The sequence below is a fragment of the Sminthopsis crassicaudata genome, chromosome 5 (genome assembly GCF_048593235.1).
Source record: "Sminthopsis crassicaudata isolate SCR6 chromosome 5, ASM4859323v1, whole genome shotgun sequence".
Lineage (NCBI taxonomy): Eukaryota > Metazoa > Chordata > Mammalia > Dasyuromorphia > Dasyuridae > Sminthopsis > Sminthopsis crassicaudata.
The window spans coordinates 298,934,866-298,955,731 of NC_133621.1; the positions used below are offsets into that span (position 1 = coordinate 298,934,866).

Here is a 20,866-nt window from a genome sequence, read left to right on the forward strand (position 1 = left end):
CCACAGCAGAGCTGCCTCGGGGGGCCGGATTCAAAGCCGCGGCCTCCAGGGGCGGCTTCGGGTCTCCGGAGACGCCCCAACAGGCCCTAAGCGGAGCGAGTGGGAGAGGGAGCTCCGCGCCCGGGTCACAAGCAGGCCCGGGCCCCGCGCGGGCTTGTCCCTCCGTTTCCCCCTCTCGGGCGGAGTCCGCCGCAGGTGGGGACAGGAACAGCTAGGGGCACTCCAAGGCTCGGGCTGGAGGCGGGGCGAGGGAGGACCGCCAGACCGGAGCACTGACAGACGGGAGGACACCCAGTCAGGCGGGCGGACGCACCGACGGACCCACGGACGGACAGACCGAGGAAGCGGAGTTAGCGGCGGAGGGGAGGGGAGAGAGAGGAGAGGCAGGGCGGGAGGGAGGGGGGAAAGGAGAGGGGGAGGGGAAAGAGGAGGGGGGGAGGGAGGAGGAGAAAAGGGAGGAGGAGAAAAGGGAGGAGGAGAGAGGCTCTGCCAGGAAGAGAGAAACTGCCTCCGACAGACCGTCCGTCGGTCCGTCTCTACCTCGGTGCGCCCGGGCAGAGCGTCGTGTGCCGTCGTCCGAGTCCCATGAGCAGCCCGGGGGGCGGCCCGCTCTCGGTAGCCCGCCCGCAAGTTGCCCCCCCAGTCCCCCAAGATGATGAAGAGGCAGCTTAATCGGATGCGGCTGCAGCTGTCCCAGACCGGGGGCTCGGCACGGTGAGCGCGGCTCGGGCCGGGGGGCGGGGGTGGGCTGCGCGCGCGCGCGTGTCCTGGGCTGGGGGGCTTCGGCATAAGGACTGAGAACCCCGGTGCTTCAGTCCCAGCCCGCACCACCCCCAAGCCCCAGACTTGGATTGGAACCTCTTCCCTTAAGTTTGCTTTCTCTTTCAACCCTTCCCCCCACCCAAAAGAGGTCTCCTGGGAAGGGGATTCTCGTGAGGTGAGGCCCCGGGCCAAACCCCCTCCCCAACGCTTCCCACGGCAGGAAGGGTTTGGAGTCCTCGGCCCATCCCCCCAAGATGTTAGGGAAGGGGATCTGGTGTGCTTGGGAAGAGGGGGAGTCTCCACCCATGGAGGAGGGGCCTCCAAGTTGGATGGAGGGGGACTGGGAACTGAGTGCCTTAACTAGGAGGGACTTTAGAACTTTGGAGGTCAGAGTTAGGAGGGGCCTTAGAACTACAAAGAAACCAGAACCTGGAATATGGAGCAGCGAGGGCCTCCCAGCGTGGAGTGTGGGAGCTGGGCTTAGAAAAAGGAACTTCTTGGAAGGGCAGAGTGGGGAGGACCCTCAGAAAAAAGATGTCCAAACTGAGAGGCCCTCAGAACAGTGTTTTTCGGAACTTGAAGGGCTCTTCGAACAGAGGAAGTTACTTTTTAACGCTAACAGTTTTTCGATCACCTGGTTGAAGTCCCTCTTCTACAGCGGAGGAAATTAGGAACTGTTCCCTGAAGAGACCTCCCCTTCCCCTCCCCCCTCCAGGTTTCTGTAGTTAAGTTTTGGAGGGGAAGGTCAGAGACCAGGCTGGCTAGCTCCTCACTCTGCCTGGGATTCTGGGGCTAATTTTCTTCCTTCCCCACCCCCAATACTCCTCCAGCTTCCATTATCCAGCCTGGCCCCAGTAAAGAATTTAAATTTCAGGATCCTTCCTGGAGAGGAGGAAGGAGATAAGACTGGGACCTCAGGGAGGGGGTGAAGAAAGGGATCTGGCCTGATCACAGCTCCCTGGAGAGAATGGCTCCTGGGGGACTTCTTCAGAGGGCTAAAAAGCCATCCATGTGCTGCTTTTCCCATAAGTCTGCTTTTCCTGTCTCCTCCCCACCCCCACTCCTCTCAAGATTTCAAAACTTTGGATTCTTTGCTTTTCCCAGGGTCAGGTAAAAATCCAGCCCCATTCCCAAGGCCTAAGTTTTTAAACATCTGTTTTACAAAAACCAAAACCAGATGCTCTTGCCCTGACTCCCTTGCCATCTCCTCCTTGACCTCCCCCCCCCTCCATCTCCTCATGGAACCTAGAATTTCCCTCTCACATTTGGGAGGGGGAAGAATAACTGACTGGGAACCAGAATACCTGGTTTATAATCCTGTCTTGGCTACTTACTACCCGTGAGCCATTGGACAAGTCACCTCTCTGGATCACAGTTTCCTCATCCTTCAGTTAAGAAGGTTGGACTCCATGACGTCCTGGAATTGTACAATTCTAACTTCAGTCTGCATTATGGGCTGGGCTGGAGAAGCAGGAATGAGGGGAGAAGTGAGGGGGGGAAATCTCAATTTCAAGTTGACAGGGACCTTAGAGGCTATTGAAGCTTTTCCTCCTCCCCCCCTTTTCTTCCCCAAAGAAGGAAACTGAGACATAGAGGGGAAGTGATTTAGGATCATAACTTTAGAGCTGAAAGAGACTTCAAGGACCATCTAGCCCAATCCAGTCATTTTACTGAAGATACTGAGACCTTCAACAAAAAATAATGATATGATTTATGACTATAGGAGCATAGATATAGGAGCTAGAAGGGACTTCAGAAGCCATTTTACAGATAAGACAATTGAGGCAATAGGCAAGTTGGCACAGAGACAACCTTCAGAATCGGTTTCTCTGATGACAAATCCAATCACTGCTCGTGCTTTTCACTGTTTCTTATATCCCCAAACTGAAACCCCTTGGATCTTTCTCCCCAGATGTCTCCCCTCCCCCTCCCTTTAATATTTCCTTCTCCCTCTCCCCCTGATATCTCCCTTCCCCCTCTCCCTGACATCTCCCTCTCCCCTTCCCCCTGATATCTCCCCCTCCACCAGATCTCTCCCTTTCCCCCTCCCTGAGATATCTCCCTCTTTATTTTACTCTGGACTTTACTCCAGCTGTTCCCTATCATGGCAGCCTTCACAGGTTTGGTCTGGGGCCCCTGAAGAGCTCTTCCTGCTGCCCTGCCCCACGCTCTCAGGTGCAGCTCAGGGTGGAGAAGGAAGCGGCTGACTTTGGATTCCCAGCTGCTTTGGAATGTGCTCTGGCTGGAGGGGTGTGGGGTAGAATGGGTGAGAGACTGGAATGAATAGCTGGATGTGGACAGGCAGGGATCCTTCCCGGGAGGCCACATCAGCTGGGGCTCCTGTCCTCTCCACCCTCTGCCCAATCCCCCTTCAGCTCCTAGTTGGTTACCCTGAAGTGCCCTTTCCCCCCTCAGAGTCCAGACTTGGACACTGGTTATGGGGTCATTGATTTTAGAACTTTGATGGGCCTCGGAGGACAACTAGCTTGACTGCTCAGTTACAGGAACCGAGGCACAGATACGGTCAGAGACTTGACCTAGATCACAGAGATATCATGACCTAAGACTTTCATCTAGATTTTCCTTACTCCAAGTGCCTTATGTCAGGATGTCCATCAGGGAGTTCTGGGGAAGCAGGAGAAAGTAGGTTGAGTAGAGAGGCCTCCAAGCTCAACCAGTCTCTGTCCCCCACAGTGTCCAAGAGACTGCTGAATTTCTGAGCGAGGACCTGCTCCAGGTAAGGATGTGGGCTCCAGCAAAGTGGTGAGAGGCAGGCCCGTACAGGAATTGGAAGGCAGAGGGAGGTGGCCAAGTGGTGCTATGAGTCACCAGAACCTCCTGGACTGGATTTCCCTTCTAAGGAAGATGTCACCCTGGGGAAAATAGGGAGTAAATGGAAGGGGAAGTGTCCTTGAAGGAGGACCAAGTCTTGGGTATGTGGCAGGATGAAGAGAAAAAGGGAAACCATTCAATGGATGGCTAAACATTTATTAAGCACCCACTGTATGCCAGATGCTATGTTAAATTTTGGGGTTATAAAAAGAGACACAAGATACTCCCGCCCTCAAGAAGTTTACAGTCTAACAGGGGAGAACACAGGCCCCCTCCTGTGAACACTTCTCCCTCTCGGCCTCTTTCTGCCACTTTCAGGTAGAACAGAGGCTAGAGCCAGCCAAGCGGGCTGCTCACAATGTCCACAAGAGGCTGCAGGCCTGCTTACAGGGCCAGAGTGGGGCAGACATGGAGAAGCGTGTGGTGAGTATGCATGGAAGCCCTTTCTTGGTTTGGGGGGGGGTGGGTAGGAGAGAGAGCTAGCTCCAGAGGTGAGGAGCGATAGGAACTAACGTTAGGGGATGGTAGAGCTCAAGCCACAAGAGGCCTTGGGATCCAATCTCCTCACTTTACAGATGAGGAAACTGAGGCCCAAGGAGTTGATGACTTGCTTTTAAGGTCACAGAGATAGAAAGTGTCAGAAGTTCTTTAGATCCTATGATCTCTTCCTTGGGATCTTCTTCCTATTCTTTGCTTCCAGCAAAAGAACTCTCTTTTCCCTGTTCCACCACACTCCAAATACCCAAATTGGCTTCTGTGGATATTCCCCAAGCACTTACTAAACGCCCGGTACCATACAGACAGAATGTTGAGGTTACAAAGACAAACAAAGCAAGCTTCTAGGCCCAGGGGCTTGTTTTCTTATCTGTAGAATGATGGGGTTGGACTCCGTGATCCTTTCTAGCTCCAGGATATGTGATCCTGAGATCCTTTCCACTGTCCGGGCTGAGAAGTATCAGAAAAGGCTCACTTTGGGGGATTCTTAGAGGTAGAGATAAGAGAGGGTACTTCAGGTGTCTGATCAGACTGTGCACAGTAGGGAGAGATGCAATCAGAAGGAAAGCCAGTCTGGCTGGAAAGTAGCATGTGTAAGGAGGGAGTACTTTAGTGTTCAGTCTGAAAGGTAAACTAAAGGCAGACTGGATGGCTTGAAAGGCCCAAAGGAGGAATCCGTGTTTAAGGCAAGAGGGAGCTACTGCAAGCTTCCTCTTGAGCAGGAGAGTAATATGTATTATTGAGTAAGAGGACTATTCGTTTGGCTGCTATGTGGACAGTGGCTTGGAGTGCCATGTTAACAAGCATTATCAAACACCTACTAGGTACTGGGAGATAAGAAAAACAAAAACAAAACAAAATAAGCAAAAACAAACCAAAAAAACCCAAACCCAACTCAACCCAGCCTCAAAATATTTTGGAGATTACTGTTCTTGGTTAGACTAAATAAAAAAAAAAAAAAAAAAAGGGGAGCAGCCAAGTGGTAAAGTGGATTGAGCACCTTAGAGTTAGGAGGAAGGCCGGAGTTCAAATTGAATTTCACACTTAACTGGCTGTGTGAACCTGAGCAAATCGCGTAACCCCAGTTAAGTGCCTCAAAAACAAACAAAAAGATGGCTGCTAATTCCCTGTCCCACCTTGCCCAGATCCTGCCATTCAAGCATGTTTCCTTCCCAACATGCCCTGCAAGCCTCCCTCCACCTTCATGTGCTGACCTGATAGAAAAAGCCTTGAATGGGAAATCAGAACACCTGGGTATCAATCCCACCTCTACCACTGGACAACTTACTTGGACTCCCCATCTTGGTTTTTTACTTGCAAAATGAAAGTTATAATAATGTAATAATGGCCACAATCCCCAAATCCCTAGCCAGTGGGATATTTAGCCTCTGCCTAAAGACCTCCAGGGATGGAAAACTAACTCCCTGCCCCTGGAGGCAGCCAACTCCACTTTGATTAACTCTAATTCCTAGGAATTTTTTCCCTTATATGGAATCCAAATCTGACTCTCTCAGCCACAGTCCCCATTAGCCTGCCCCCTCGTCCTGCTTCTGCCTTCGGGGGCCAAGCAGGCAAAGAAAAGCCTTTTTCCCCATGACAACCCTCAGCTACTTGAAAAGAGCTGTCCCATCTCACTTTTCCCCCACCCTAACTCTTTACTTTTCCTGAGAGATTTCTCATCTCTGACTTTATCCTCCTGTTCCTTTCCTCCTCCTTCAGAGGGTATTTTGGAGGCTCTAAAAATGCAGAATTGTTTTGGAAAGTAAGAAGCGCTGGAAAAATAAAAATGTATTATTCAATGTTGAACAGATGTATTTCTAGCACATGTGTTTCTGGGCTTTTTTCATATATATCCCATTCTTCATTTTGTGTGAGACATCCAAGGAGCTAGGGGCAGTAGAAAGAATACTGTCTCAGGAGAACCTGGGTTCAGATTCCTACTCTTACATTTAACATCCCTGTGATTGGACAAGTTGAGCCTACCCCTGTAAAGTGAGGGGATTGGACGGGTTGACCTCTAGAATCCCTCCTAGCTATGGATCTAGGTCTGGGATCCCCTGAAGGGCCTGCGCTAGCTTTGGACTCGGTCTTTGGTAGAAGAGACCAGATCTCATCCCCTCACCTCTCCTTTTTGGCTCTGTAGAAAAAATTGCCACTTATGGCTCTATCCCACACGATGGCTGAGAGCATCAAAGAGCTGGATGCAGACTCTAGCATGGGGTAAGTGACCTGGGGAGGGATTAGTTCATGGAATCCCAAAGGTTACTCCCCTCCAGATGGGCAGAGAATGGGCCAAGGTGGGAGGGTTCCCTTCTAGTGGAGAAGAAGAACAGGGCTGGGGTTGGCTTGTTTCCTTCCCCGCCCCACAATGGGATGGAGAACTGGGGTTGTGGGGATGCCTCAAAGGAATGAAGGGGTCTTGATCTGAATGTGATCACTTGGTCCCCATAGGAAGGCTTTAGAGATGAGCTGTTCCATCCAGAGTCAGCTAGCTCGCGTCTTGGCGGAGTTTGAGATGGCCCTGGAGAGAGATGTCCTTCAGCCCCTCAATAAGCTGAGTGAGGTAATCTTTGTCATCTTGACCAAGACATGTTGTCAGTTTTACTAAAGATTTTACATGTATTATAGTGATAAGACCCACCAAAGGCATACTCCCATGCTTCATGGTAACCTAGACATGATTCTGGCTACAGAAGGCTCTGCTACTAGATCTGATCAAACTGGAAAGGCTTTGAGAAGCCTTTCTGAGGACCTGCCTAGTCAATTATTAGAAAGCTTTTTCCCCCAGGGTTCAGGTCCCCAGGTGATGAATTCATTGCTAAGTGCAGCCCTTGAATTAATGATGTTAATTAATGTAAATTAATATCATTAATGTTATAATTGTCACTTAGTTCTTTTAAAATTTTATTAATACCTTTTGTTTTTTCATCACATACTTTCCCACTATATCTTCATTATCTCAGAGATCCAGCTTTAACAGATCATTTCAGTTTTCCTCCTTTGTCAACTGATGGGAGGGAATGACTTCTAAAGTTCCTCCAGCTCTAAATATGTGAGCCAGTTAACAAAGAAGAAAAAGTGGAAAAAATCACTTTCAGTAAAAATTATCCAACATATCAACCAAGTACATCATAGGGGCAGCCAGGTGGCTCAGTGGATAGAGCACTGGCCTTGGAGTCAGGAGGACCTGACTTCAAATCTGGGCTCAGACACAAAAACCTTACTAGCTGTGTGATCCTGGAAGAGTCACTCAACATATGTCTGTGTAATATTTCTTCATTTGAAATATGGACATCATAATACCACTTCCCAGATGGTTGAGAATATTTGTAATGCTCTTTGCAAATTTAAAGCTCTATATAAATGTTAGTGCTTTTACTCAGAAGTTACATTTACAGACTATAGCATCCAAGAAGTCAAAAAAAGGCTTCATCTATATTAAAATATTTATAACTATACTTTTTATAGTAACAGGGAACTAGAAACTGAGGAGATTCTTCTTCCCTAACTTCTATTGAAATGTGATAAAACGGTAGCACTTGATTTTTAATTAAATATTGTCATGCCATAGAAATTGATGGGCATAAAAAACTAAACCTGATTTATATGAACTGATACAAAGTCATGAAAACAATATGTATGATGATTAAAATGCTGTAAAATAAAAGAAGAAAAGGGACCCAAACTGAATTGTGCAATTATAATAACTGGGTCCCAAACAAGATATGAGCAAAGCCTTTCCCTCTCTCTTCTTTGCAAGAGCAGGGACTGTGGACCTGGACTATTCCTATACTGTCTGACTTAGTTGACATATAAGTTGGTTTTGTTCAATTATTTCTGTCTCTTTTTTAAACTCTTTGTTACAAAGAATCTCTGGATAATGGAAGGATGAGAGGGATTCATATCATTTACATTCAGATGTCAAAGTGATTTAAAAACAAACACTGGCAAAGAAGAGAAAGTTATTTGTTTACTGATAAGTGGATGATTTACCTAATAGGGAAAACCCCAAAGAATCGGCAAATAAACAAATTGAGATAGAATCAATTTTAGTGAAGTTGTCATTTACTTTTGTCCACCTTGGGAACAAGGAGTTGGCCCACATTCAAATCTTAACTCCATAACTTCCCTGGCTTTTCTGATGTTCTCTTTTCTTTTTCTGTGAAAATCCCTTTCCTTACTCTGATAGTCTATGCCTTTTATCTGATCCACCAGGACGAGCTTCCATCCATTCTCAAGCACAAAAAAACCCTTCAGAAATTGGTATTAGACTGGAATGCCCTGAAGAGCAGGTGAGTGGGTGGAGTTGAGTTTGGGTTTGGACCCACAAATTAGGTGACTTGTGTCAGATTGTATATCTGGTGGGCTCTGGGACCACAGCAGGGGGCTCCTTTCCTTGCTCACTCTGCTCTATTTCCCAGCCACAGGCCCTATCCTTGATACAACTCTGGGCATCTCGACCCTCCTTCTTCTGACTGGAGGGGGCTTAGGGGAGACCACACTCCAACGAGGGTCTGTTCTGCTGATAAGTCCTTCTTATTGTCCTAAAAGACAGTAGACCACCTTTCCAGACAAAGGGCAAGGCATTTTAAAAGTATGTGTACGTCCTTCTGTGCACATTGTGTGAATGCAGGTGTAGTCATGAGCACATGTATGTACAAGCATGCTGTTATGCACTCCTGAGTGTGTGCTTGTATGTAATATAATCATACAGAGATTTGTCAGTGTTTTGTGCAAATGTGTGCATGTGAACATCTGGTATGTGTTATTGATTATACATGCATCTACCTATGTATTGTAGTATTGAGAGCATGTGCAACAGCTGTGTGGACTAATATATGCATGGGTGTGCTCACCAGGTGAACACATGCACACACCTGTTTCTGTGTGCCACGTATAAGCATGTCTACACCGTGACATAAACATGAATAAGCCATACATAGTGCCATCTTAGCAAAAGCTCTGCGGCAAATCACTTCCTGTCTCCAAGACTGTTTTTTCCTCTTGAAAAAATGATGGTTATAATGAAATTCATGACAGCCCCTGACTCTGTTGCCTTTGGAGGCTGAGACAGCACTTTGGGGAGGCTTCACAATTCTCCTGGGAGGTGGATATAACTATGGCGGCTCACCTCGTTCCTGGAGGGTCAGAACGTTGCTTTGTAAACTTCCTGATGTCCATCTCGGTGGTCGACATTTGTGTAGTCTTGCGGGTCTGGCTGCTGCCTTGGGTAGGCACAGGGGTGGATAGTATAAAGAAAGAGGTTCAGAGAGGCTAATTAATTGCTCGGTCATGCAGCTAGTAAGTGTGGGAGATTTCCTCTCCAAAACAGACATACTACACCTGAAATAGAGAATCTTTGAGAGGATACTGTTATAATTGCCTGTGTGTGTGTGTGTGATGGTGAACATATATTCTTATGCTTGTGTCTTGTACCCCTACAGGGTTCTATATTTCTATAAATATTCTATATTGTTTCTTATATTATATATTATTATAATATTATATATAATATACTATTCTAATTTAATTATAGGGATATATATTAATATCTTTAGAAATATAGAATTCTGTTGGGTGTTGATTGGTCAGCCAGACCTTCTGGGTCCCCGAAGGAAGGCTTTTGCTTCTTGGAGGCTATAAGAGGGCATCTGACCCTAAGTATCCGTCAGGGAGAAGGCTCTAACTAGGCTGTGCTCAGAGGTCATAAGGGGCGTCTGGCCCTTTCTATCCCCTTGGGAAAAGGCTCTAACTAGACTGTCTCCCAGAAGCCACAAGGGGGCATCTGGTCCTCTATATCCCTAGGGGGAAGGCTCTAACCAGGCCATGCTTCTCAGAGGCCACAAGGGGGCATCTGGCCCTATGTCCCCCAAGGGGAAGGTTCTAAGGAGGCTGTGCTTTGTAGAGAGTACTATGGGCACCCAAGAGAACATCCCTTTCCTAACTAAGTCAATATTCAAGTGAGCTCATTTGCATTGGAACTCCAGGATTCCTTGTAAGCTGTCAGAAACCCAGCTGACTTGAGGAAGGGTGGAGGAGGGGAGGAGACTGGTCATTGTGTCTTTTTCTTCTTGGACCCCTTCTCCAGGATCAGTCAGATGGCCAAAAATTCCAGCCTCGGACCCGGTGTCGGGGGTCCTGGGGGTCACAACCCCATGACCAATAAGCTGGAGACCTTGAAGGAAGAAGAAGAAGAACTGAAGAGGAAGGTAGAACAGTCCAAGGTGAGGACTCTCAGAGGTTCCATGGCTCTTGTTGGAGCAATCTAAGAAGTTAGATCCCTACCCGTCTCTGAACCTGTTTCTTCCTATGTAAAATGGAGAGTTTTGTTGTTGTTGTTGTTGTTGTTGTTGTTTTTTATACTCACTAGAAGCCAAATGAAGCATAGTATAGAATGCCTAGGAATACATAGGGAACTAATTTTAAAATACAATTATAAAAATATTTTTTAAAAACTACAACAAGGGGCAGCTAGGTGGCACAGTGGATAGAGCACCAGCCTTGAATTCAGGAGGACCCGAGTTCAAATGTGACCTCAGACACTTAACACTTCCTAGCTGTGTGAACCTGGGCAAGTCACTTAACCCCAGCCTTGGAAAAACAAAAAACAAAAACAAAAACCAAAAAAAAAAAAAAAAAAAAACTACAACAAGTTTACAACCTCTGGATAAGAACCCTTAATTTAGAGCTAAAAGGAACTTCAGAAGTTTAATCTAATTCAGTCTTCCTATTTTACAAGTGAAAAAACTGAGACCTGAGAAGGGAAGTGATGTCTGTGGTCTCATGGCTAGCAAGTGACCGAAGCAGGATTTGAATTCAGTCCCTTTGCCTCCAAATCCTAATTTCTTTCTATTGTGTAACAAACATTACCCTCAAGATAGTAATAATGAGAAATATAATTTGAATTCAGGAATTCTCTCTTTAGAACAGCCTAACTGATATTTACATTGGGCTTTAAGGTTTGCAAAAGTTTTTTCTCTCCATTCTTCTGTTCGATCCTCCCAATAATCTTGGGAATCTTGTCCCCATTTTACAGAGGAGGAAATTGAAGTCTGGAGAGGTTATATCACTTTTAGTCAGTCAATAAACAGTTTTTCAGGGCCAGACACTATGCTAAGCCTTGAGGATACAAAGAAAGGCAAAAGATAGTGCCTATCCTTGAAGAGCTTCCTGACTCATGCAGAAATAGCCAGGGTCACACAGTTAAGTGCCTTAAGTTTGACTCTGGTCTTCCCGACTTCAAATCCATGTTCTATTCAGTAGACCTCGATGCCTCTCAAAGTGCTTACACTGACAAAATGATACCTCTTTCAACCCATCTTAAGCATTTATTAAACTTGCGTATTATTATATGTAAGACATTGGAATGGACATAAAGTGATTTGTCCAAAGTTGAATGGCAAAAAAGTGATAATCCTGGGAGTTCAATTTAACCTGTATTTATTTAGTGCCTACTGTATGTGAGGTCTTGTACCAAGTCTTGGGAATAGAGAAATCAGAACAAAGTAGTTATTGTCTGCAAAGAGTTTATAGTCTTCTATTGAAGTGGGGTGGTCATCGTGGACTGTCTTAGCTCTCAAACCAGGGGCAGGTTCAGGAAGATGGGCTTGGGGGAGGGGAGAGGAAGAGAAAGACCGACTCTAGAGTTGTTTGGAACCCTGCTGCATCTCTCCTAGGATGAGTATCTGTCAGATCTGTACCACTTTTCTACAAAGGAAGACAGCTACGCAAATTACTTCATCAACGTAAGAGTCCCCCATCCCTGCCCCAGGGGGTGTTATCAGAATGGTGGAGAGAGTCCTGGGGAGAGTAGGGTGGGAAAGGCAGCTGCTTCTTAGCAGAGGAGCCCTGGAGAAAGGAAAAAATAGAGGGTACCCAGAGGCCTCCCAATTGGAGGAGAAAGGAGCCCACAAAGTTCCCATTTTTCCATCAGGGGTCAGAGGCCTCCCATTCTGGGACCTCCCAGGATTGGGTTAGAGGAGGTGGGAGAGGAGCTCTGACAGGGAAATCCCCAACTTCTGGGCCTCTGAGATTCACCCCATAGCCTTCCTCTCAAGACCCTTACCTTGCTTCTCTTACACAGCTTCTGGAGCTGCAGGCTAGCTACCACCGTAAATCCTTAAGTTCACTGGACTCGGCCTTGGCTGAGCTGAAGGAGAGCCATGGTCACACAGGTATTGCTGGGAGAGGATAGCCCCTTCCTGACCCTGTCCAAGGTGCTGGAGATAACAGGGAGTTCGGGACTGACTTCTTCCCCTTAAGGTCTATGTGACTCAACCAAGACACTTTCCATTCTTAATCTATTTCTTCACAGCAGAGTAGGACAGGAATGACACTGGAGACCCACAAACCAGCCTCAAATGCTGCTTCTTGAGAGCCTTTATACCAAGGAATAAAACCCAGCAGGGAGGGGAAGTTGAGTAAAACTAACAAACCTAGAAAACAAATTTGAAATTAGATGAGATATAACAAAACTATCTGCTCCAAAGAGCTCGTAGAATATGCCTTTTGTCACTCAGCAAGATGTCTGGCACCAAAAAGTCCCTTAATAAATTCTCATTGGATGCAAACAGATTGTTGAATTGCCCTTGAGCACTGTCCTCCAGGCTCTGTCCATGGTTCTGGAAAGACTGGACAAAATGAGAGCAGTTCCTGCCCTCAAGCAGCTGTCATGTACTGAATAAGTGAAAGGAAACATAGAACACAGACATAGTATATGGTAAAGAAACTGCTACAGACACTGGAGAAGGAATTACATATTTTGTTACTGAATCAACCAAGTGACATCAGGCTTATAACAAACGCTGAAAAAACAAACAAAAAACATTCTCATTCTAAGTCTACTTAAAACTTGAAATGATTGGGACTCCCTCTTTTCCTGAATTTGCCATCCATTCTTCACACCCTCTCCTCCCTACCATTTGCTTCCAAATTTCCAGAAATTTTACATGGGTCCTTGACTAAGGGGAGAAAGGGCTGGGATCCCTAGTGGTTGGTCAGTCTTATGTCTTACCTCTGAGGCTATTCTTTCAGAGGAGGGGAAGATGAAGTACTTCCTTCCTTCATCCTGTCTCATCTTCTTCCTACAGAGAGCAGCACCCGTGTGTCAGATGTCCCCTCTACCAAAGTGTATGGGGTGGCCCTGAAGACCCATCTGCAGGAGACGGGCCGGGACATTGCCTTGCCCCTGGAGGCCTGCATCTTGATGCTTTTGTCTGAAGGAATGAAGGAGGAGGTAGATGGAAGAAGGGCACCTGCAGAGACCACCTCACACCTGGGAGGGGCTGGGAAAACTTTCTGGGTGGTATAGTAAGGACGCTTATACCAAGTGGCTATGGAGAATCACAGAAGGATGAGTTCTTAGAGATTGATCCGGGGCAGCTAAGTGGCTCAGTGGATAGAGCACCAGCCCCGAAGTCAGTAGGACCTGTGTTCAAATCTAGTCTCAGACACTTAACACTTCTTAGATGTGTGACTCTGGGTAAGTCACTTAACCCCAATTGCCTCAAAAAAAAAAAAAAAGAGAGAGAGCGAGAGCTTGATTCATCTAGCCCTGTCATTTTACAGATAGGGAAACTGAGGCCCAGAGAAGGGAAGGGGCTTGCCCAAAGCTACAGATTGTGATCGAGCAGCAGGGACAAGATTGAACCCAACTGACATGTTTATGAAGGGCTTTCACATCCATCTCTCGGTAGCTCTTTGAGAGAGTGGAGTGGGACTTATTCTACTGAAAGGTCAGATGATCTGACCAAGGTCACACAGCAAATTAGTGACAGAATAGTCACTAACAGCTGGCTCTTCGGATACCTTCCTGCTACTGAAATGAGGCACCTCTGCCACCTTTTGGCTGCTCACAATTGTTGAGAATCCTATCATATAGATCATCAGGTTAAAAATATGGTTCCTTGGTAATACAAATGTTTAATTAAGCTCGGCTATTATTGGTCATTCCCACCTTAGGGCGAGTGAGTGAGATCTTTTCCTAAGTGTGCAATCTCATATGGGGAGGATAAAAGGCATGTTGCCAACCTTAGAGGCTTGAGGGTGCAGGGACTTTTCATGGAGGGTTGGGGGACAGGCTATTTTTGTTTCTCCCCATTCCCCTTGGCAGTTAGTCTCACTCCTTGACTGGATTTGCTTCTTTCCACCATCCATCTAGTCTCCTCTTCCTCAGTTTACCCTTAGCTCCCTTCCCCTTAGCCTCTTTGCCTCAATGGGAAGCCCTTCGAAATCATGGTTTTCCATTTCCCTAGGGCCTCTTCCGCCTGGCAGCAGGGGCCTCGGTGCTCAAGAAACTGAAGCAGACCATGGCCCTCAACCCCAGCAGCTTGGAAGAATTCTGCTCAGACCCTCACGCTGTTGCTGGTACCAGAGCCCCAGTCTGGGCTGGCTATTAGAACACCTAGTTTCCCTCTCCTTCTCCCTGCCCTCTCCTGCCTTCCCCTCCCCTCCCTTCCCTTTTTCCCTCTCCCCTGCCCCCCTCTTTCTTTTTACCTTTTTCTCTTTAGATTTTACATCACTTTCATACCCCTCCCCCTTTCCCCTCATCCTATGGACCATCCTTATTATAAAAATTAAAAAGAAAGGCAGAGTGGGTGTGGGGAGGAGGGAAGGAAGTAGCGTTTAGCAAAAACTAACCAACAAAACAAGCAAACCCAACAGGAAGTGTATGTTGTATTTGGGGCATCCCTTCAGCAGAGGAAAGACAACACTTCGATAATTTTGATATTGATTTCGGGAGTTCTCTGGCCTGAAAAAACTTAGCTTTCCAGTAGCTAATCCCACCATGATGGAACACTTCCCCTGCCATGAGCCAGTGAGAAGCTGCCGTAGAGCAGATTTGAGGAGGGTGGGCCTGACCCAGAGAGATGCCGGGCTGAGGATTCTGGGCCAGCAATGACATTGCTTCTCTGCCTTCCTTCTCTCTTCAGGGGCCCTCAAGTCTTACCTCCGTGAGCTTCCTGAACCTATCATGACATTTGAACTCTATGAGGATTGGATGACTGCTGCCAAGTGAGTGAGGGCAAAAAACCAGTCCAGACAGAGTTGGTGAAGGAAGGTCCGAGTTCCAATCTCACCTCCGATGCTTCCTAGCTGGGGAGCCTCAGCAAAGAGGAACTGACCTCAATGGCATCAAAGTGCATTCTAGTTCCAAATCTACAAGTTTATAAAAACGAATGAGGAAGTTGGAGGCCTTCCCTTCACTGTGGCTTGCCCCCACCCAGAATCCCACTGTCTTTCAGAATTTGTGATCTTTCTTTCTCTGTTGCCAGTCTGAAGGATCCAATGGCCCGGCTTGAAGGCCTCCGAGAAGTATGTGGGAAACTGCCCCAGGAAAATCTCTGCAACCTGAGGTGGGTCCACAATGTAGTCTGGTGATTAGGCTGAGTGGGGGCTGGGCTGGAAGGGCTGGGAGGGGGATCAGGGCTCAGGGAAAGCCCATTCAAATCAGGAAGGAGAAGGGCTTGAGTCAGGAGAGGGAGTGACCCCACTCCTGACTCCCTTCCCCTACTCTTCTCTCCCACCCAGGTACTTGATCAAGTTTCTAGCCAGGCTGGCCAAGGAGCAGGAGGTGAACAAGATGACTCCGAGCAACATCGCCATCGTCTTGGGGCCAAACCTGTTATGGCCACCCACAAGAGACGGGTAGGAGCCGAGAACATAGGAACCTTCAACCTAGAAGGGAGAACCTGACCAGGGAGGGACCTTAGCAGAGAATATTGGGATGTGGAATGTCAGAACTGGGAGGGACCTTAGAACAGGGGATGTCAGGCTCTTGAGTTTGGCAGTACCTGCTACATATAGCCTTTCTTTTTTTTTTTTTTTTCATTTTTTACTGAGGTAATTGGGGTTAAGTGACTTGCCCAGGGCCATACAGCTAGGAAGTGTTTAAGAGTCTGAGATCAAATTTGAATTCAGGTCCTCCTGACTTCAGGGTGCTCTATCCGCCATACCACCTAGTGCCCCTATATAACCTTTCTAAAGTAGGATCTTTTCCAGACTATGGGATAGTATCAGAAGGCAGAGGACTTTAGTGGAGGCTAGAAATAGAGATATTATTTGATTAAAGAAAAGACTTGAAGTCCCATCTTCCTCTGCCTCTTCAGAGTGTATTTGTGCTCAGGGGCCATCACTGCACTGAGCCTTCCCTGGCTAATACTAACCTCCTCTCTCCTCTGCATCTCAGAGACCAGGCTCAGCTGGATGCAGCTTCGGTGTCTTCTATCCAGGTGGTAGGTGTGGTGGAGGCACTGATCCAGAATTCAGACGTCCTCTTCCCAGGAGGTGAGTGTGTGTGTGTGTGTGTGTGTGTGTGTGTGTGTGTTTGTGTGTGTGTGTGTGTGTGTGTGGTGTGTTCACAGGTGGGCTTGTGTGCTCATTCCACAGAAAAGTCAGAGAAATAGGACTATCCTAGGTGGAAGCAGAGAAGTAATGGTGGTAAGAACCAGCCCTTCAGCCCTTACATGACCCATTTCTCAGAGTGTGTGTGTGGGGAGAACTACTCTGCTCCCCTTTTGTTCCTACTGGCCTTTTGCTTCTTCCCTAGCCTTCCAGATGTGGAGCTTGTCCCTGATGCAGTGGAGAGATTCTGAAGAATCAGAAGACTAAAATGATTTGGCAGAAATTAGCTTTAGGCCCATCCCTTTGACTACAAACCTCAAAATTGGATTTAAATAGAAATTAGTAATAAAAGTTGTCATATTTTTAAAGCAACAGAATCGAGTCGGGCAAAAAGACATACTTAAGGAGTGAATACTTAAGTCATGTAAAAAAGATATGTATAAGAAATGAATTCTTGGGGCAGCTAGGTGGGAGAACCTGAGTCCAAATCCGGTCTCAGTCACTTAACACTTCCTAGTTGTTTGACTCTGGGCAAGTCACTTAAGCACAATTGCCTCAGCAAAAATAAAGTCTTATTTTTGACTGAGGCATTTGGGGGCTAAAAAACATTGAGTGTCTAAGTCCAGGTTTGCGACTTCAGTGTCGGGGCTTTATCCGAATTGACACTCAGCTTAAGGAGTGAATTCTTAAAGAGAGAAGTGATCACAACAGACAAAATCGGTCCTTTCGGTTCCATAAAACTGGGAGACTTTGGCACTGACAAAGTGAATGCAGCTGGGTTAGCAGTAAGTTGGGAAGAAAAAGGTGTTTGTTGAATTCTGTTCAATCGACTCTTTCTCGGGAAGGCTTTTGATCCCACCCTCTTCTTTTTGCAGATATCAATTTCAATGTCTCAGGCTTGTTTACTTCCCCCGATATCGTGTATCAACCCCATCCCCAGGAACAGTTTTCGGACAGCCCCAAGTCGGAAGAATTCCCAGCTACTACCTCGCCCTCTCCAGTGGCTAAGGAAAGGTAAGAATATTCTTTGATGGTTTGGACCAAAAGGCAACTGCTCTTTCTTTCAATTCTGAGGATTCTTTCTGGGGAATGGAGGGAGATAGGAGAGACGACCTTGTGGGTTTCCTTTGTTTTATGGCGTCGGGGATATCCCCAGACATCTCCAGCCTCTCTTTTGGTGGCGGTATTCATAATAATAATGATGACAGCTAGCATTTATAAAGCTCCACCAACGTGCCAGGTCCTACGCTAAGTGCTCTACAAGTATCTCATTTAATTCTCAGAATGACCCTGAAAGGTAAATGCTGTTTTGGGCCCTCTCCTACAATTAAAGAAACAAAAGTGAAATGACTAGCCCAAATTCACACAGCTTAGTGTCTGAGTCCGGATTTAAATTAGGAGGTTTTCTTGACTTTGAATCCAGCTGTAGCTGCCTCAGTGGTAGATAGATGCTATTGTTCCATTGTTCTGAATTGTTTCAGGTCTGTTGGGAAATTTATATTACCTAAAAGTTAATTGGAGAACAATTGAGACTCTGGGAGTCACAGATCTTGACATAACTACAGAATCAGAGGATTTGGGGATTGGAAGTGGACCCCAGAGACCATTTAGGTTCAGTCTTTTCAATCCTATTCCTGTCCCAGTTGGAGACCCCCAACATTGCATACTCCCTTGCTTTCCAACTTTAGGCCCCCACGGTTTGAGGAATTGGGCAGGAATATCCAGGATAAGTAGCCCAGGCATTTAAAACTTGTTCTGATTTAATGACTCCAGAACTATTGAGATGTCCTGGCTCGGTTAAGTTCTAGAAACCTCAGTTTCCTCATCTGTAAAATGAGAAGATTGAACTAGATATTCTGAGGTCCCTTCCAGTTTTATGTATGATTCTATATTCTTATTAATTTTGACACCACAGCCTCCCATGGAGAATAGTGATCTCAATCATTTTCTATGTAGATGTTTGAGCACTTATCAGTGGTCCTCAAAACTTTTTAAATAAGGGCCACTTCACTGTCCCTCAGACTGTTGGAGGGCTGAACTATAGTAAAAACAAAAACTCACAGTCTGTCTCTGCCCCTCAGCCCATTTGCCATAACCCGGCGGTCCTCAGTGGGCCGTATCTGGCCTGCGGGCCGTAATTTAAGAACCCCTGACTTAGATTGATGGGGAGCTCACTACTCCGTTCAGCTGTGATTATTAAATCAAGCTGGATCTTGCCCACATTGATGTACCCCCCTCTGACTGTCTCTATTCCACTCAGCCCAAGCAGGCTTCCCTGTTTGGCTTTCAGTAGTCTGACTGGGGTTACCAAATGCCCTCCTGGTCTCCTGTTAGATGCTGGGCAAAGGTTCTTCTCCCAACCCCAGCGGTAACGCAGTCCTTCACACAAGTGGTTGCTGAGAAAGACTTCAACTTGAGAGCCGGGAGTTTCTTGGTATTCGGGAGACTCTTGGAAACCTGCCGTTAGGGTCCTTGTCTCTGGCCGAGACCTGTGTTCTCATCTCTCTCTCTCTCTATCCTTCAGTAAGGTAGAGTTGGAACCTCCCCCAAGGCCTAGCTCCCCAAAGGTCAGCAAGAACCTCACAGAAGCACCTGCATCAGCCGAGGAAACGGCCCGAAAAAGTGAGTGTCCCTATGGCCATGCATTGGAGAGGTACCATGGGAAATGTGTCCCTGAGAACTAAGAGTTTTAGAGGCTGAGATCTTGGTCAGAGATGGGGTTGGGACGGCTAAAGCTGAGTCTAGATGGAGACACGACACGAGCATAGAAAATGAGAAAGAAGCAAGTACTCTTAAGAGTAATGGCGCATCTGGGCTGAGTAGGACCTCAGAACAGAGGCTCCTTGACAGCCAAGGGCAGTTTCACTTCTGTGGCATTCAGTCGGTTCTTAATCAGTGCTTCTTGATTGGAATAGAGGATGTCGGGGCTGGGAGGGCCTTTGGGAAGGGGAGCTTTGAGGCTGTAAAATATCTCATATTTTACATGCAGTATGGGAGGAACCCTTAAAGCGGTTCCAGTCCATGGGACCATCCTGAGGCCCATGGAAAACGATGTGCTCAAAGTGACCCTGGATTTTTGTCGGAGCCAGGACCAGAGCCAGGATTTTGGACGCTTGCCCCTGCATCCATCACCTCAGTGCTGGGCCAGGGGCAGGGAGGCCAGAGTAGAACAGAATAGGAGCCAGGTCTAGAGTGATGGCAAGACCAAGGTCAGAGATCAGGATGGGTATCTCTGGATCTCCAGGCTAACTTTCTTTCCCTCTGACTTTCCCTACAGCCAAACGCCCAGCCCCTGCCCGGCCCATGGTGCCGCCACCCCAGGTCCTGAGTCCTCGAACTTCACCTCCAACCGTTCCCTCTACAGTTCCTTCCCCAACACAGCCTCAGCCCCAGGCCCAGCCTCAGTCACAGCCTCAGTCACAGCCTCAGCTCTCCACTCCAGGGAGTCCGGCTACTCCCAGGGCACTCCCCCGGCGTCAGGCGGGCAGCAATATTAAGGCCCCCTCTGTGCCACCCCCCCTGCCTCCTCAACCTCCCCAGCCTGTTCGACGGCTGAATCGACCGTCTCCTTCTCCCAGTCCCCTCCTCACCCCCAGCACTGAGACTGAGTTCCCTGGGGAGACCAGAGGCCCTGAGGGGGACAGCTGTGCCTCCCCAGGAGGGGTCACCACTCCCCCCCAGCCTCGGCCTAGGACTCTCGCCTCAGATACCGACTGAGCCAGGGGCGGGCCGCCCGCCTCCGTCCACCACAGTGCACTGCCCCTCCTCTCCCCCATTCCCTTGCCTCTTCTATTTTTCTGGGGTCCCTTTTCCTTCTGGCCCCATCCCATCTGGGAGCTCCAGTGACTCAGCCCTCAACTGCCCCTGAGGATGGAAATCTCCCAGTCACCAGTGCCTCTGGCCCTTCGCCCCAGCTGGGCTGGTCCTGAGCCTTGGGAGCTGAGGAGGAGCCCGGGCCTTTGCACTGCCCCGTGGCGCCCCTGGTTCTGGGCGTCCAGAGCCTCTCTCCCCACGCCTGGCAGGGCCCAGTCCGGGAGGGAAAGCAAAGAGTAACGGGGAGGGCCCTTACTTTGACTTCACTGGGAGAGCAGCTCTTTTCCTTTCCCAGAAGCGGTTTTGGTTTGTTTTTGGCTTGGTACGGCTTGTAAGTTATTTTGGATCGAACTGGAGCATACTTAGTGTGCGGTCCACCGCCCCTCTCGTCTTCCCAATAAAGGTGATTATTGAGAACCCGAGTGGCAGCAGCTTCGGTCCCTGAGGGTCCCGCTTGTCGGGAGAGCGGAGTCCCGGGCTCAGAGTTACAGGGTCCGCGCCCTGCGAACACTTCCGGTGATGGGGAGCTCACTGCCCATAGTAACAGTAGCGGCCAGGCACTTTACAAATGTGATCGCCTCTGGGACAACCCTGGGCGTAGATGCTGTTATATGGAAGAGCC

At 47.8% G+C, this 20,866-nt stretch overlaps 1 protein-coding gene across 1 annotated transcript; it reads left to right on the forward strand.

Moving 5' to 3' along the window:
- Positions 1-428: 428 nt before the first annotated feature.
- Positions 429-20,661, forward strand: SH3BP1 (SH3 domain binding protein 1). The gene is made up of 18 exons (XM_074271639.1): positions 429-714; positions 3,457-3,499; positions 3,913-4,017; positions 6,233-6,309; positions 6,541-6,652; positions 8,305-8,381; positions 10,178-10,313; positions 11,766-11,834; positions 12,173-12,263; positions 13,179-13,324; positions 14,343-14,454; positions 15,021-15,102; positions 15,363-15,443; positions 15,619-15,735; positions 16,277-16,374; positions 17,307-17,445; positions 18,956-19,053; positions 19,709-20,661. The coding sequence occupies exons 1-18, from the start codon at positions 653-655 to the stop codon at positions 20,146-20,148; spliced, it is 2,085 nt and encodes a 694-aa protein (XP_074127740.1). The 5' UTR covers positions 429-652; the 3' UTR covers positions 20,149-20,661.
- Positions 20,662-20,866: the final 205 nt, after the last annotated feature.

Bases quoted from the DNA above. Each gene is read 5' to 3' on its own strand.
- SH3BP1 (XM_074271639.1), top strand. From the start codon at position 653: ATGATGAAGAGGCAGCTTAATCGGATGCGGCTGCAGCTGTCCCAGACC. The intron at 8,382-10,177 runs GTGAGTGGGTGG...CCCCTTCTCCAG, and splicing joins TGGAATGCCCTGAAGAGCAG to GATCAGTCAGATGGCCAAAA. The intron at 12,264-13,178 runs GTATTGCTGGGA...TTCTTCCTACAG, and splicing joins GGAGAGCCATGGTCACACAG to AGAGCAGCACCCGTGTGTCA.